The 15,623-nt window shown below is 38.5% G+C and overlaps 1 protein-coding gene across 1 annotated transcript in view; it reads left to right on the top strand.

Annotated features, from left to right (window-relative positions):
- LOC110054340 (tRNA (32-2'-O)-methyltransferase regulator THADA-like) overlaps positions 1 to 15,623 on the top strand; it is a 653,734-nt gene that overhangs the window by 68,662 nt on the left and 569,449 nt on the right. Inside the window, exons 6-7 of the mRNA XM_089292979.1 lie at positions 2,679 to 2,711; positions 13,617 to 13,665. Of these exons, the coding sequence (XP_089149105.1) occupies positions 2,679 to 2,711; positions 13,617 to 13,665 (82 nt within the window). The remainder of the gene's footprint in view (positions 1 to 2,678; positions 2,712 to 13,616; positions 13,666 to 15,623) is intronic.

Here is a 15,623-nt window from a genome sequence, read left to right as displayed (position 1 = left end):
TTCTTGTGGCACCATTTGTTTCAAGGTATTTCCAAGATGGCGGGACTGGTACCAGCTTTGTAAAACATTTGTTCATTCACTGTTTTGTGCAATGGCGCGTATTTTGACTCTGTTTATTCACAGCGACACAGCTGAGCTCTTTTGTTGCTTTATTTGAAACTACCGGAAAGCTGGAAACATCTACCTTCTTGAGATGGCTCTGAATTTGTTGTTGTGTAGTTTTCGTTTGTTTATGTTTTACTGGACTTGGTATCATACAGATCTTGAACAGAGGTTGAAGAAAAATCACCAAAATATTTGTCGTAGTGGACACTGAAAGTTGGAAACTTCCAATAAAGTAGGTCTTCTGCCTGAAGGAGCTCATAATTGTCATGCACAGACTGTAATTAATTAAATTCGTCAACTTTTTTTGGAAAAACAACAACAACAAAGTTTTGGCAGTGGGAGTTGCAAAATTCTCCACACAATGGCTTTTTGCCTTCATTCTCCTTAAATTTTATTGATTACTTCAAACTAACCTTGAAATATGATTGGCTGTTTTTTTACTGTCCCATTCTCATTGGCTGAGAAAAAGATGCGATTTAGAGCAAAAAATAGTGCGATTCGTGAATAAATCGCACCACTGAATGTAAATCAGATTGCAAGGATAACCAGTGATTTCAAAATGGATTTAATAAATGCAAAAACTCCATTCTCAGCCTTTCATAAATCATTATGCGAGTTCAGTGGCTCACAGCTACTTTGATTTGTAAATTGTTTAGACAGTATACAAAGTATGTTTTGGGTTGTGTATTTTTTTTTAAACTTGACTTTTTATAGTTCATTTTTTTTAGCTCAGTGGCTCACAGCCACTTTGATTCTCCTTTTCTTGTCTTTTTACTGCAGCGATCGACCTTCTACTGGGCTTGCTTCCAGTTCAAAAATTTCTGAGAAATCATCATCAAGTAGGGCAATTTTTATCATGGAGTAGCTTAAAGTAGTGACAGGAAATTTTGCTCTAGGTTTTTTACTCAAATTTCTGAGCATTTTCATGCATATTTCAGGCTCCATTGAACTGATCATTCTTATCTGGATATCATTGAAATGATTGTTTCCTTCTGCAGAACTTGAGTATAGATGATGCCAATTTTGGTCAAAGGTGATGATGTCAGAAGTGGAACAAAAGCTAATGCTTGTCATGGCCGGTTATGGCCAGCACAGGAGTCATTGGGTTAGAATACTGGGTGTAGAAACCCACTTTGAATGGCATTGTTTACATTCGTGATAACCTGTTGCTTTTTAGTTTTCAATCAATTAACACCTACTTCAGCAAGTGCATTGAGTGGTTAATAACAAGTACAAAGTGATGTGTTTTTTTGGAAATGCAGTACTGTATTTATTGGCTTTTGTATCAAGTTAACAACTGAGCGTGAAATAACCAGGTAAGTTAAATACTGAACAGTTTGCTGAGTTGTGATGGTATTTGGCAGACTTCAGTGGCCTTCATGCTCGATCTTCACCAGGCAATTTTTTCCATTTCACTCTTAAATCCCGGTGGATTTTTGTGAAGAGTGAATTATCGTTCCAGAATGCGCTGTGAAGTATCAAGCACATTAAATTATCAAGTGAAAATTTGTGAGGATTTTAACAACATCGTTTAAAGTGAAAATTTTCCTCCAGTACACCTTATTCCAAAATGGGCGCCATTTTAGTGTTCTTTTGGTTGCTTGCAAATTAGCCCTTGTTGCCTCGTTCAAGGGAAAATATTCTTTTGAATTTCGAGTTTAAGAACAAGGCAACAAGGGGTAATTTGAGGGCAAACAAAAGAACACTAAAATGGTGGCCATTTTGGAATAAGGTGTATTTAAACCCTGATAAGCCAGGAATTTTGCCAAAATTGGTTGCATTACTTTTGCACAATACTGTACAATAATAATGTTTATTTGTAAATTTGTCGCAGATTTTGTTGATGTTGGCCCTTAAAGCCCCATTGAAGAGTGGTCAATTAAGATATATTAATGTGTTTTTAGAATTTTAAAGGCATGAAAAAATACAATAGGCCATTGTCTCCTCTCTTTCACACTACATTTGTCTGGCTAGTGATGCAAAGACCATTCTCCCTGAGACCAAGTTTTGACTGGTTTAGAATTCAGTGGGTTGAATATCAAAGTTGTTGATTTTTTAAAAGCATGCAGTTTTATGAAGTGGTAGCTTCATCTGGCTTGTCTTGTTGTCAGAGTTAGGCACTGCATTTTGCTTGAAACCGTTATGAAAAAATGGTGGAAAAAAATGAAGTGGACATTGAAAAAGATGAATGCCTTCCTCTCCTCCTCTTCCACTTTAAATGGGCCACAGAATATCTCTTTCCAATCTTCCAAGTGGCTGCTACACGCACTTGTTACCAAAGCCATGTGTTTAGTTCATTCCTAGTCAGCCTTAACTTTGCTTTTGTGTCATGTTATGAGTCAAGAGTCATGCTTTATTTCTTGGTTATGGATGTGTGTTTGGGTGAAAATTATTTTTGACATGTTTCCTACACCTCCACCATCAACTGTTCACTCGACAACCCAATGCCTGGAAATTCTTTTCCCTGACTGCTATTTACATTTTCCTACCTTATTAAAAAATAGTGGGGTTAATATGTAATAAACAGTTTGGTTTAGTGACTTATGTGTTTGTTTCTTGTCCCTGTTTGTTAGGTACTGATGTGCTTCTTTTCAATGGACATTTTGGTAATTTAAATACCACCTATAATTTAACCTGTTTTTCACTAATCTAAAGTTTGTAGTAGAAGCAGTAAATGGATAATTTGAACTTTGAATACCTCATGTAGGAGTACATGACATTTCTATCACTAAAAATATCTTTGTCATTGTGGCATCCAAATGTTCATGGTATCTAGGTTGTTGACTTCTAGTTATAGTGTTAAGTAAAGAACATTTCAAGGGAAATAAGGGATTCTTGCTTGGATAAAACAATTAGCAAAACAAGTGGAAGAAGCAGAAACCATACGATTGGTAGATGTAGGTGCAAGTAGAGGAGACCTCACACAGCAAAACACAGAAGACATACATATTGTCATTGATGGAAACAGGCTAACTGCATAACAAGATCGAGCTAGTGAAGGGATTCAGCAAAGAGAAAAAAAAGATTGATGAAATAGACAATAGTGTGACCCACTTACATGTAAAGCTATCCTTGGGGGTACAAATAAGAAATTAAGTGAAAGAGATTTTCAAAAAATATAGCTTCACCATGATGTCAGGTATCATGGTAGGTGGATTGACAGTGTTACGCTAGCACTTTGAAAGAAAACCCCATCAACCTATACATTTTCTGATAGCTTAATAGTTATAGAATACAATCATATCTTTGACATTTTCGAAAAAGTTCTTGTCACAGTAATATTTGAAGAAATACCCAGACACACTGCTTTGCTTCCACGTGTGAATAATTGGAGTGGTACGATTAACATCGGAAATGTTTTCTCACACATTACCCTCAAAAAGGGTGTCAGCGATTTTCCAGATGTCATTTGGTTTTTTTTCTACACACGCCTAAAGTTTGATATGTTCAATGTGTGATGATATATACTTTGAATGCACTTCCGGTGATGTAAGCAGCATGTTACCCATTGTGCCTTGCGATCTTTCGCATGTAGTTCCCGCCATATTGTTTAGATATTAAAAGCAAATAAGAAGCTCTATCACCTCCTGTATAGCTCGCAGCTATTACATGGTGTCAGAAATAAACTAAAAACCTCGGAAACATGGCTTTAAGTGGCATCGAATGCCTGGTTATGCAGTGGGAAGGCAACAACCCAAAAGGAAACTGGTGGCTTTTCAAGCAACACATTGAGCTGATGTTTAAATGACCTCTCAAATCCAGAACAAAAGAGGAGAAATGCAGCTATTTGCTCATCTGGGTCGGTCAGAAAGGAAGAGATATCTACAACATGTGGTCTGACACCTCTGACGATGACTGTAAGAAATTAGGAACATACTACGAACGTTTTGAGAGTCACAAGTCCCAAAGCAAATCCTGTTTTTGCCAGGTTTAAATTCCACAGTCGAGTTCAGTACTCATCAGAAACGGCAGAGAAATTCATCACAACATTACAAATTCTAGCCCAAGGTTAATAATAATAATAATAATAATAATAATAATAATAATAATAATAATAATAATAATAATAATAATAATCGATATTTAAACAGGGTGACCCCTTCAGTCGCAGGACTGGTATCAACGAGGGCCCTGTATAACGTAAAATAAAAAGAGCATGTATAAATAATATATATCTATAAAAAACTAACTACTTTAAAGGATACGCTAAATTGTTTAAAAAATTAAAAAGCTTAAAAAGGTAATAGCATTCTCATAAAAATTGGATATCGAATTGAAAATGTTCTAAAAAATAACCTAAGAAAAAAAATCGGAGATAGCCTTGAAACGTTCCTTAGGTGGCAAAATCTTTATGTTCATTGGAAGGCTATTAAATGTGCATGCACCATGATAATAAAGAGACTTTTTAGCGACATCTAAATGAAATTTGGGAAGTATAATGTCAGTGTTTGACGATCTAGTGCATCTGTTAAAAACATGTTGGTTGTCGCTCTGGCAGCGTAACAGGAAATAGTCTTTAAAGTATAGAGGAACTTCTCCGACCAAGCACTTGTTAACTAACAGTGCACAGTGCTTTTCCATGGTTTTTGTAAGAGGCGGCCAGCATAGGTTCTCGAGTATTGTTTCCGTGGCTATGTCAGGTTTAAAACCGTATACGATTTTTGCAGCTCTTCGTTGTAGGCGTTCAAGAGTCTTTCTGTTAGTGCTTCCCAGAGGGCAAAAGCACGTATCACAATAGCTTAATATCGGTAGCACCGTGTACAAATAGACCTTATTTGCTGCTTCCGTGGTTAAACAACCTCGTAATCGTGACAGGAGGCCAAGTCTGCTGGCAACTTTTGACCTTAAATAGCTTATGTGATTGTTGAAAGATAAACACTCATCTAGCAAGACTCCTAGGTACTTGAATGACTTTACTTGGTTGACTTCCTTTCCTTCCAGGCAAAGCGGACTATGAGATTCAGATCTGACTAGCCTCTGCCGAGTTCCAAATAAAACATACTCAGTTTTCTTTAGGTTCAGGACAAGACCGTTCGCTGTTAACCAGTTAGAGACGTTATTGAGATCAAGGCTTAAGTTCAGCTGTAGTTGGTCAATGTTTGAAGCAGCAGTAAAAATAACGGTGTCATGATTTCAAAGACCCAGAAGAAATGATAAGGGATTGAATAGTCTTCGGAACAAGCTCACTCAAAGTCAGAGAAAAGTTAATCTCAAAAGGAACCAAGCTAATGCTTGATAAAGCTGTAGAGATTGCAAGGTCGCACAAGTCCTCTTAAGCCCAGCTCACAGCCAGGGCAGCTGAAATCACAGATGGGTCCATACTCTTAGTACAGAAACAGAACCAAGTGAAAGGGACACAGGATTCCCAAAACCAAAACCAGCCTTCCTTTCAAGCCTCCCAGGGGAATGAAAACTTGTGGGAACTGTGGTCGCCCTCACAGGGCTTCCACTAAATGCCCAGCACGTGGCCAGACATGCCTCTACTGTAAGAAATTATACCACTTTGCAGAAGTCTGTCAATCCAAAGCCCGCAGACAACAGATTCGTGCCATAGAAGATTCAGGAGATTTTGCAGCTCCAACATCCTTTGAATCCAAGGAGAGTACCACATTACAGTCGACCCCAAAGTTCCACCAGTGATTCATCCTCCACAATGTGTGCCAATCAGGTTCAAAGATGGCATCATAAGTGAATCAGATGATATGGTCAAGAATGGTATCATCACAAAACTTGAGGAAGGAGAACCGACACCCTGGGTTAACAGTCCAGTCTACTGACAAAACCAAAATGGGAGGTTGAGACTGCCTAAACCCCAAAGATCTCAATGCAGCTATCTAGAGAGAACACCATGTTACCCCCCACTCTAGAAGAGATCCTACCCAAACTGACCGGAGCTACAGTGTTCTCCATTGTTGATGCTAAGTACGGGTACTGGAACGTTGTTCTCAACAAGGAGTCGAGTTACCTCACCACATTCAACTCCCCTTTTGGTAGATACAGTTTCAACCGCATGCCCTTTGGGCTGAAAATGTCACAAGACATCTTTCAGACCAAAATTGACCCAACATTTGAGGGGTGCAAAGGAGTGACAGGAATTGCAGACAACATTGTAGTTTTTGGAAAAACTAGTGAGGAACATGACAGCAACATGCATGGCATGCTAAGACGATGCCAAGATACAGGTCTGAAACATGCATGGTATGCTAAGGCAACATGCATGGTATGCTAAGACGATGCCAAGATACAGGTCTGAAACTGAACCCTGATAAATGCTTTGTGAAGCAGGAGAAAATCAGATTTTATGGTGTTGTCTGTAGCCAAGGTGGGATCCGGCCAGATCCAAACAAAATCTTAGCACTGAAACAAATGTCAGCTCCAACCAGCCGCCAAGAACTGCAGACCTTCTTTGGTCTGGGAAACCTCGTGGGTCCCTTCATACCAAATTTAAGCACACTAACAGCCCCACTTCAAGAGCTCCTAAAGGAAAGCCACCAATTTGACTGGAGCCTAGCCCACCAAGAAGCCTACAACAAGATCAAGGACTCTATCAGTAGTGAAGTCACTCTAACCTACTTAGATCCAAAGAAGGAGATCATGCTACAAGTTGACGCTTCGCTGAAAGGCCTGGGCACAGCACTCTTACAAGACTACAAGCCTGTTGCTTTTGTGAGCAAAGCACTCACTGATGTGGAAATGAGATATGCAAACATTGAACAAGAACTACTTGCTTTGTTGTACAAGAGTGAGAAGTTTCACACTTACCCATTTGGTCACAGTTTTACTGTCAACACTGACCACAAGCCCCTCGAGAGTATTCACCTAAAATACTTGACAGCTACACCCCTATGTCTTCAGAGGATGCTACTGAGACTGCAACCATATGACCTTGTCATCTGCTACCAACCAGGCAAGAGCATCGAAATTGCAGATGCACTTTCCAGGTCATCACCAGAAGAAAAAGAAGCCATCCCTGAGATGAATGTCCAAGTGCACGATATCCACCCTCAGTTCAGTAACAGCATTCTGCAGAGAATTAGAGAACAAACCATGTCAGACCCAGAGCTCAATGCACTGAAGGAAATGATCCACTCTGGTTGGCCGTTGATCACCCAGCAAGTCCCAGTGCCCTTAAAACCTTATTGGTCCTTTCGTGACGAGCTCACTGTCAAAGATGGGATAGCCATGAAAAGTCACCACATCATTATCCCCACTGTACCACAGAAGGAAATCTTGACAAAGGTCCATGCAGCACACCAAGGAACTGAGAAGACAAAGCTCATGGCTAGGACGTCCGTATACTGGAGAGGGCTCCCCACACTATCCACATAGCAATGGTTTTATTGAGAACCAAGTAAAATCAGGTAAAGCTGCTCTTCTTAAAGCGAAAACCACACACGGAGACCCTGACATGGCCCTCCTGTGCCTGAAAACCACACCTGTTGATCACAAACTACCATCACCTGCTGAACTACTTCTCAGTCGAGCGATCCAGGACAACCTCCCAAGGAAAATTCCCAGAGAGACCTTAAATGAAGTAGTCTCCCCCAGACTAGTGGAGGGACAGCAGCTGCAAAAATTCTACCATGATAGGTCTGCAAGGCAACTTCCTGAGCTAACATTGGGACAAAGAGTAACCATCCAGGATCAAACGACACTGAAATGGAAACCAGCCCAAGTGAGAGAAAAGTTTGCAGGAGTCCCCCAATCATATGCTGTGACAACCCCAACTGGAAGAGAGCTGAGGCGCACTAGCACCCATATTGGGCTGGCCCCTCAGAGCAACATAGAAGTCGAACCAGACACAGATGAACAAACTGTGGTACAAGCTGCCACTAACCCAAATGTTGCGATTTCAGTTCCCTTAGAGAGTCAAGCCACCACATTCCCAGACAGTTCTGTAACTCTGAGTGGCAGGATTAGCAAGCCCCCGGAAAGGATGGACATGTAACTTGCTCTGTCCTGAACAATGTTGATCTACTAACAAAGGAACTTTTGTTGTTGGCTAATAGTTTATTTTCCTTTGTTCAGTTGAGTTGTTATTTTGTTTGCTGTTATAACTTACCTCATCAGGAGGAGAGGGATGTGATGATATGTACTTTAAATGCACTTCTGGCAATGTAAGCAGCATGTGAACCATAGTGGCTTGCAATCTTTCGGATGTAGTTCTTGCCATGCTGTTTAGATATTAAAAAGCAAATAAGAAGCTCTATCGCCTCCTGTATAGCTCACAGCTATTGCACAATGCGGATGTTTTCTTCTACTAAAAACAATTAAACAAAGCCTGACACCCTTTTTTGAAGGAGTTATACCAGAACATACCTGCTGATTTTCAGCCGATTCTCTCAGAAGATACGTGTAAACGAACTAAAACGCAGTTTTATTTTATTGAGAAAAAGAAGAAAATCTTTTATGAGATTGGTATGATTAGAGACAATGTTTTAAACAAATTTTTTAAAAGGTAAACTAACGAGGAGCACTCTGCAAACTGCAGTTGTAAAACTTGTTTATTCCCCAACACGTTTCGTCTAACTATCGTAGACTTCTTCAGGGAGTCTGCACTGACAGATGTCAGCGTGGGTCAGTTTACCACAACAATGACCAATGACAATAAACAGATGTCTACTGTTCTGGTGCAGAAATTCATCGCATTGAAATTGTCCGAGAAATGGCAAACTGCCAAGAGCTTTATACAGGTTTGTATTTTAACTATCATGGTTTCTTTTACTAAAACGATTTCATCAGTGGCATTGGTATTATGTTGCTCAAGTTTAGGCTTCTTGTTCTCCAGACATTTTTTGAAACCATGCTTCATGAACCCAAAAAGTCTATGTTGTCTACATTTACATCTGCGCTCGACTCTCTCATTGTGGAAGTTTCAAAATTGCGTCTATTCTCCTGCAATTTCGTGCGAGTAGCACTTGTTGTAGTATGTCCTTCAGCTTCATTGGCGGGACTAGTGTCTTTGAGTTCCTTCAAACATTCTTCTTGGTTACAGTGTGACCACCATCATTCAGAGCCAAAGATCTTATTCAAGGCTGAGCCTGTGGGTTACACCAGATTTTCGCCTCTTTGGCTTCCTCGAAGACGAAAATGGGCAAGAAATTTTCTTGCGTTTTCAATCGTGACATATAGAAAATTTGACAAGAGCAAAAGCTAACTTGAAATGAAACAACCAGATCGAGAACAGTTCACGTGCACAAATGAAATATCCCACTGCAATTCGCCTTACACGTTACAACTGCCAGTGAATTTTAATTAGAGGTGTCAATGTGCCGTAAGGGATTAATAAGATTCAAAAATAGTTTTTCTCTTTATCTTAAAAAGTAAAAAATCTTTTCTCTCATTCTTATTGCAGAATATTTATTTCAGTCGTCTCAATTTGAACAGCAAAAAAATAGATTTTTCACATTTTTTGTAAAATTCATCTACCATGATACCTTAACAAATAGGTTCCATATTGCAGTGCATCCGTTCAGTAGTTGATCGCCAATGATGTCAAGATGTGAAGAGAACAAAAAGTGGCACACAAGCTGAGAGCTGAGTGCATCACTTATGTTTGGGTTTCATGCAAGACAGCTCCTGCTTCAGCTGGTTTTTGTGATGATGACCATAAGCGGCATGAGCCTGATTTCAGGACTGGTTGTCAGGTCTAGGTGCACCTTTGCTTTGCCAGTGTCTGGACAGTTCTTTTCCTGAAAATGGGACAGCTGGGTTTGGCCTTTTGGTTTGTATGTTGAGTCAGCTTTGCTGGAAATCACTCTACCATCATGACCAAGGGAGCTGTACTTTGAAAATCACTTTCCCTGTTGACTGATAAATTGAGTCAATATGAGATTCTCCAGTGAATTTGCTTATGTCAGTGTTTGGTTCATATGTGTTGAACTCTGCCAGATTGCTTTTGCTTCTGTTGTTCCTGCAGCTTTCTGCTTGAGATGAAGATGCCCATTTAATGAGAGCATCCAAATCATGTGGCATACAGAAAATATGATTTTCCTATATTCATTTAATAGAATGGTTGTGCTTACAATTGACACACCCTAAAAGGAACACACAGTCTACTTTCAAAAACAAACTATGTTAGGCTTCTCTCCTGCTCACTCTACAATTCATGGGATACCTTGAAGTGCAGTGGAGAGATATCATTTTTTGATTCTTATTACAATGTAACCCTTATGAAATTAACTTCAGGTCATTACAGTCTTGGGAGCATGGCCAAAGATTTAAGAGCAGCTTGCTCTAACAGTCACCCATACCTATGTAGGATAAAAAAATTTGATTTTTCTCAAACTTTGTCAGGCAGAAGGATTTTCCAACTTGTTTCAAAACTGTAACTTTGAGGTTGTTTGGATTTTTATTTTCTTGTCCAGGCAGCCTTGTCTATTTTGCCCCGAAAGGAGCAAAGCTCTACCCTAAAATTACACTTTCTAGTAAAGCTAACCCATATTTCAAAATATCATCTTGGGGCAGTAAATACTGTTATTTAGCATTGTCAGATCCGCATGTAAATTGAACATGAATTTTTGGCAAATTTTCAAAATAATACATTTTGATGATGTTGTGTGACATCAGAATTTAAGTCAATTTTGTGAGCCAGAAAGTCAATCTGGTACATTTATTTACCTGTGAAAACTCTTTTTCCGGTTAAAAGTATCCCATAATCTAAGTTTTTATTGCAATCTAGCTTTGGTATGTAAAACAAAAAAATTGGAGAGCATCTTGAAGACTAGGCACTTGAGCTAATCGCCTGACATTCTGACCTTTCACTATGAGATCATTATCTTCAGCATCAATCCAGAAAAGTTTGCTTGTGGGTCTTAATTGAATTAATTGATGTATCAGACTTCAAACGAGCAATTTAAGCAAATGTTTATTGTGAATAAGAAATCATACACTTGGCGGTTGGCAAGTACAGGCACCCCACGGAACAAAAATAAATATCAAATAATAAATCAGCATCCTGAAAATACCCTGAGAAAACTTGTAGAATACATAGTTGAAGAAATACTTGGAGTACTTTCTTACCCTACTTTAGCTTATCTTCATAAAAAATGGGCTGAAATGGTAACATCACTTGCAGGCTTTAAAGTTGCACAGCTGCATTGTTGTGTTTTTGTCACCATTTCTTTGTTTGGTCACGTTTCTTTTGTTTGTTTGCAAGTTTCTTCTTCATATCTTTCTACTTTCCTTACTTTGACGTCATTGTTCAGCACATATCTATGAGCCCATTGTTCCCAGATAATAGGTTTTCGGTATAATTATACACTTCCTGTTGTCAAATGTTGCAGAGTTGAAGTACATGGGAGTAATGGGTTAGTAATTACCACACTCGCAAGCAACCTTTGCTTTATTTTTTAGTCACTGAACACCATAATTTAGCCTATCTTGATAAAAATATGATGCACTGAGCTTAACTGTGACGCGAAAATACATCAAATAAAAACCTCCCAGGGTTTTACATAATGTTTGAAAGCTCCTGTATGATTTAAGTCATAACCCTGCTACAAATCCTTTGCAAAAGTTGTAAAAGATGAAATCCAAGATTGACAAGTAAATATCCAAATATTATGCAAATACCAAATTTTGACCATAATAAATCCTTGGCAAAGTTCCAAACAGCAAATCCAAGATTGCAAAGTCAGCTGCGATCATGTGGCAACACAATGTGAATAATTCTTGGAATAAATAAATCCAAAGGTGATGCAAAACCATGGGAATAACAAACCTCCAAACTCCACTTACTCATGGTATCCTGGCAGGGCCACCAAAAAGTGTTGAGGACAAAGCAACAAAACAACAAACTAAACTCAATGTTTGAATTCTTTGTCGATGGAATACACCCTTTGCAAATAAGATTAAGATCAAGGTCTGGTTTTGTCAAAACTCAAAACTCTTTGACGTTTGATCACCTGTCTCTCATTTCACTGGAGAAAGACACCTCTTAGGACAGTGGCACCAAGCTTTTTGACGGTCTTCTCTCTCATATCAGAAACAGTTCCGATTTTAATTCTTTTTGCAAGGAGACCAAGATTTATCTGAGAAATCGTTTTAGTCATATTAATCATTTTACATGTATTTTTCAATTGTCTCAGATACATAGTGTTGTACACGTATGTATCTATATATTTGTAAATTCGTATCTTTTCTTTTTACCAATTTTAATGCTATTACTACTAATAACAAATTGTTGTTGCTATTATTATTGTTATTATTATTATTATTATTATTACTATTATTATTATTATTATTATTATTATTATTATTATTATTATTTCTGTAGAAGGTACATGTAACACAACAAGAAAGTACCGCTCTCCTGAACATCTGGTTTAAAAGGAATACCTGCAAGGTGTTTGGGCAACATTGGTTGCAATTTCTATTGCATTTTAGTATAAATCTACTAGTGTCCTATCATGACTGCCATTCTATGATTGGCTATGCTACTCACTATCTATTCTGATAGACAGTGAGAAGCGTAGCAATTGTGCCCTTGTTAACAAAATGACGGCTGCTTCTCGGCATTTTGGAAGTGTCTGTGAAGAGGATTTAGATAAAGTTTTGAATGATTTGTAGATTTACACTACAACAATTATTAGATTATTCTCCCGATTTCTATGCGTAATAGTTGACTCTGGCTGCGCTATCGTCAACTATCACATGATAGAAATCTCAAGGTCATAATCTAATTGTTTAATATAAAGTAGAAACTTTCTTCAATTTGAACCCATCAGAATATATGCAACAAATGTTTTCAATAGAAAAATAATTCCAGGTACAAACACAGAGCATTCTTTTTAACAGTGCATGCTGTTGTGGTGACAACACAATGATGCAGATTTATGGTACGGGTTCTGGGTAGCAAATGGTCTAATTGAGTTTAGTATCATCCAACTAGTGGACTAATGCAAATCCTGTATTAGTCCGCTTGTCAATAGCCCATTTGGTTTCACCTCATGGGCTGCTGACCCATAGCCCTTGTGGGCTAGTGGTCTAATTGTTAAATAGTTTAACTTGGGCCCAATGAGCGACCAAGGCAGTCAACATTTGTACAGCCTAATTTAAGTGTTGCTGGCCACAGCTTGAATAACTGAAAAAGATTAAAGCAGTGCATATTTTTCCATGGTTCCTAAATAGTTGATAGTTAAATTACTGCAGCTGTGATTAACTTGTTTGCATGGCATCAAATGGCTGGGTGGACAATGTATTTACTATACTGTACAAATATGTAACAAACAGATACAGAGTGGAACGGAAACCCATTTTTGAACTCACCTTTTGAGCAGGCTGTGATGTAGTAGCCTAACAAGCTGCCAAAATTTCTCAGTAGCAGGATTGATCCATTTGAGGCATTTTCCCTGAAAAACATCACTTGCCCACATGGCAAGCAAAAGATTGAACCCCTCATTCTGATTTCCATTCCCAATAGCCCAGGGCTATCAGGCATGAGTATCTTTTCTGTGTTGTGACTGTGGAAGTCTCAAGTTATTTTAACTGTTAATTTTCTGTTATTTCAGTGTTAGAATTTCTTGGGTTATGTTTGAACAAGCAGCGGAAAGTTGCAAGGTTAGTGATTTAGCTGCTGAGGTTTTAGCCAATCCCCAAAAGGATTTATGTGCTTACTCTGTAGGCTGCACTTGGAACTGATCATCTTCCAAGTGGGTAGTATTTCTTGCACATGAAGCAGGTAAGTTTCTTCAATAACTTTAATTTAGTCATTTTCTTCTAGGGAGCTATTACATTTCTGTAAACGTCTCACAGAACATGTAACTTGAGAGGAGGAGGGGTAGGGGGAGGAGGAGGAGCCTTTTTGAGATGGCCTTGTTTTCTAAAAATAGTAATCGGTGATATTACGCCCCTAATGCTTATATTAACAAAGAATAATTTTATCAGAAGCAATACTTGTCTGATTCAGTCAACAGCTTTTTTTGTGGGGGATATTTCAGTTTTCTGTGGTATACACTGTTTTAAAAGTATCTTAAATATTGAATATGAAAACCAACTTACAATCCTGGCCAAAAGTCTTTGGGACACTTGACAAAATGCCCCCCCCCCCCCCCCCCCCACAAAAAGCAATGTGGAATAGTTGGTCTACTTTGCATGAATTTTGTTGGGGTTGAAGAGGGGAAGGTGGACAGAAAGACCATACGTTGGGTATGGGCATGTCCCAAGACTTTTGACCAGGATTGTCATAATGAACTTGGATGTTTAGATTGCTCCTTAAAGCAATAAATGGACTACTATGGTGGGATTTAAGCTTGATTAAAATGGTTTTGCTCTGCGTAATGTGTTTCAGCATAAGAATTATGACTTGTGACAGTCCAAATGCAGTTGGGAGGGGTGGGCTAGTTTTTGAGGGAAGAAGATGGCAGAGCAGTCGTTGATTTGATATGTTGTCCAGCTCTATGGATTGCAATGTTACTTGGCCAAATGATGTGCTTGTATTCCAAGAATAATGATGGTGCAATTTCAATAAATATTGTACCTCTTCCATTAAGAAAAAGAATCGCATAATGAAGCTTGAAAACGATTTCTTTATAGAAACAACACAAAAGTATTGAACATCAACATGATTAACCTCTGCAACTCTCTTAAAGTTGCTGAAATAACCTTGCTGTGTATTGTACTGTGATCAAATGATAAGCTTTAAGTGCCACTAACCCCCAAAATTTTTTTCATTTAATAAAGCCTACTAGTTTCCCTGATTACTTCAGGGAAAAAATTATCTCGATTGATAAAAGCCCTGCGTTTCTACAGGCGTTTAAACATGTAATTTCCATTTTCACGACCGCACAAAGTGGGATCTGGGTCGGGCTACTAGTGACGTCACTTCGGGAACCAGGCTAAAACACTCAAGAGACTTTTGACTGAGCTTAGGGGGCAGTCAAAACATTTTCGGGTTATTTGTGATTCATGTTTTATCAAAACTGGACAAGAACTTTAAGTGAAAGAACAATTCGGAGTCTAGTTCCGATTTGGATGGCTGCGAAGTACATATTTTTTTCCATCTCGAAGTGCGGATCGCCAGTTGAGATCGTTGCGTTGTGTAATTATATTTAGGCCGGGATCGACAATTTGCCAATCCATTTGGGTTATAAAGGTACAAACAATGAGTGAAGAGTAAGCTTACAGCTCTTAAAGAGTTATAAAGATGTCAATGAACATGAAGAGTTGGTAATTTGACTTTACGGAACGTGCAAATTTTGGAGTGACGAAACACTTTTACATTCAAATATTAATTTCCCCCGAAATACAAGTTAAAATGCGATGCAGTCGCACTCCACTCATGGGTACTTCTCCAGATCAATGATTAAAAATAGTTTTAACATAAGAGATAGGCAGAGATGTTGGCAAACAATATTCGAAGGTGAGGTAACTTTTTGCTTTGTTATTGTTGACCGACCGTAGTATATGCATATTCAATTACTGTGTACGAACGCAAGCTACGCGAATTTGCTTATTCCGTACTAGTGAAATCATGGAAAATCCTTCGACAAGATCTTGAAAAGAGGTTTAGTATACTT

The sequence above is a fragment of the Orbicella faveolata genome, unplaced genomic scaffold (genome assembly GCF_042242905.1).
Source record: "Orbicella faveolata isolate gen_17 unplaced genomic scaffold, um_ofav_v1 contig_24, whole genome shotgun sequence".
NCBI lineage: Eukaryota > Metazoa > Cnidaria > Anthozoa > Scleractinia > Merulinidae > Orbicella > Orbicella faveolata.
This window is presented reverse-complemented; position numbering and strand designations above follow the sequence as displayed.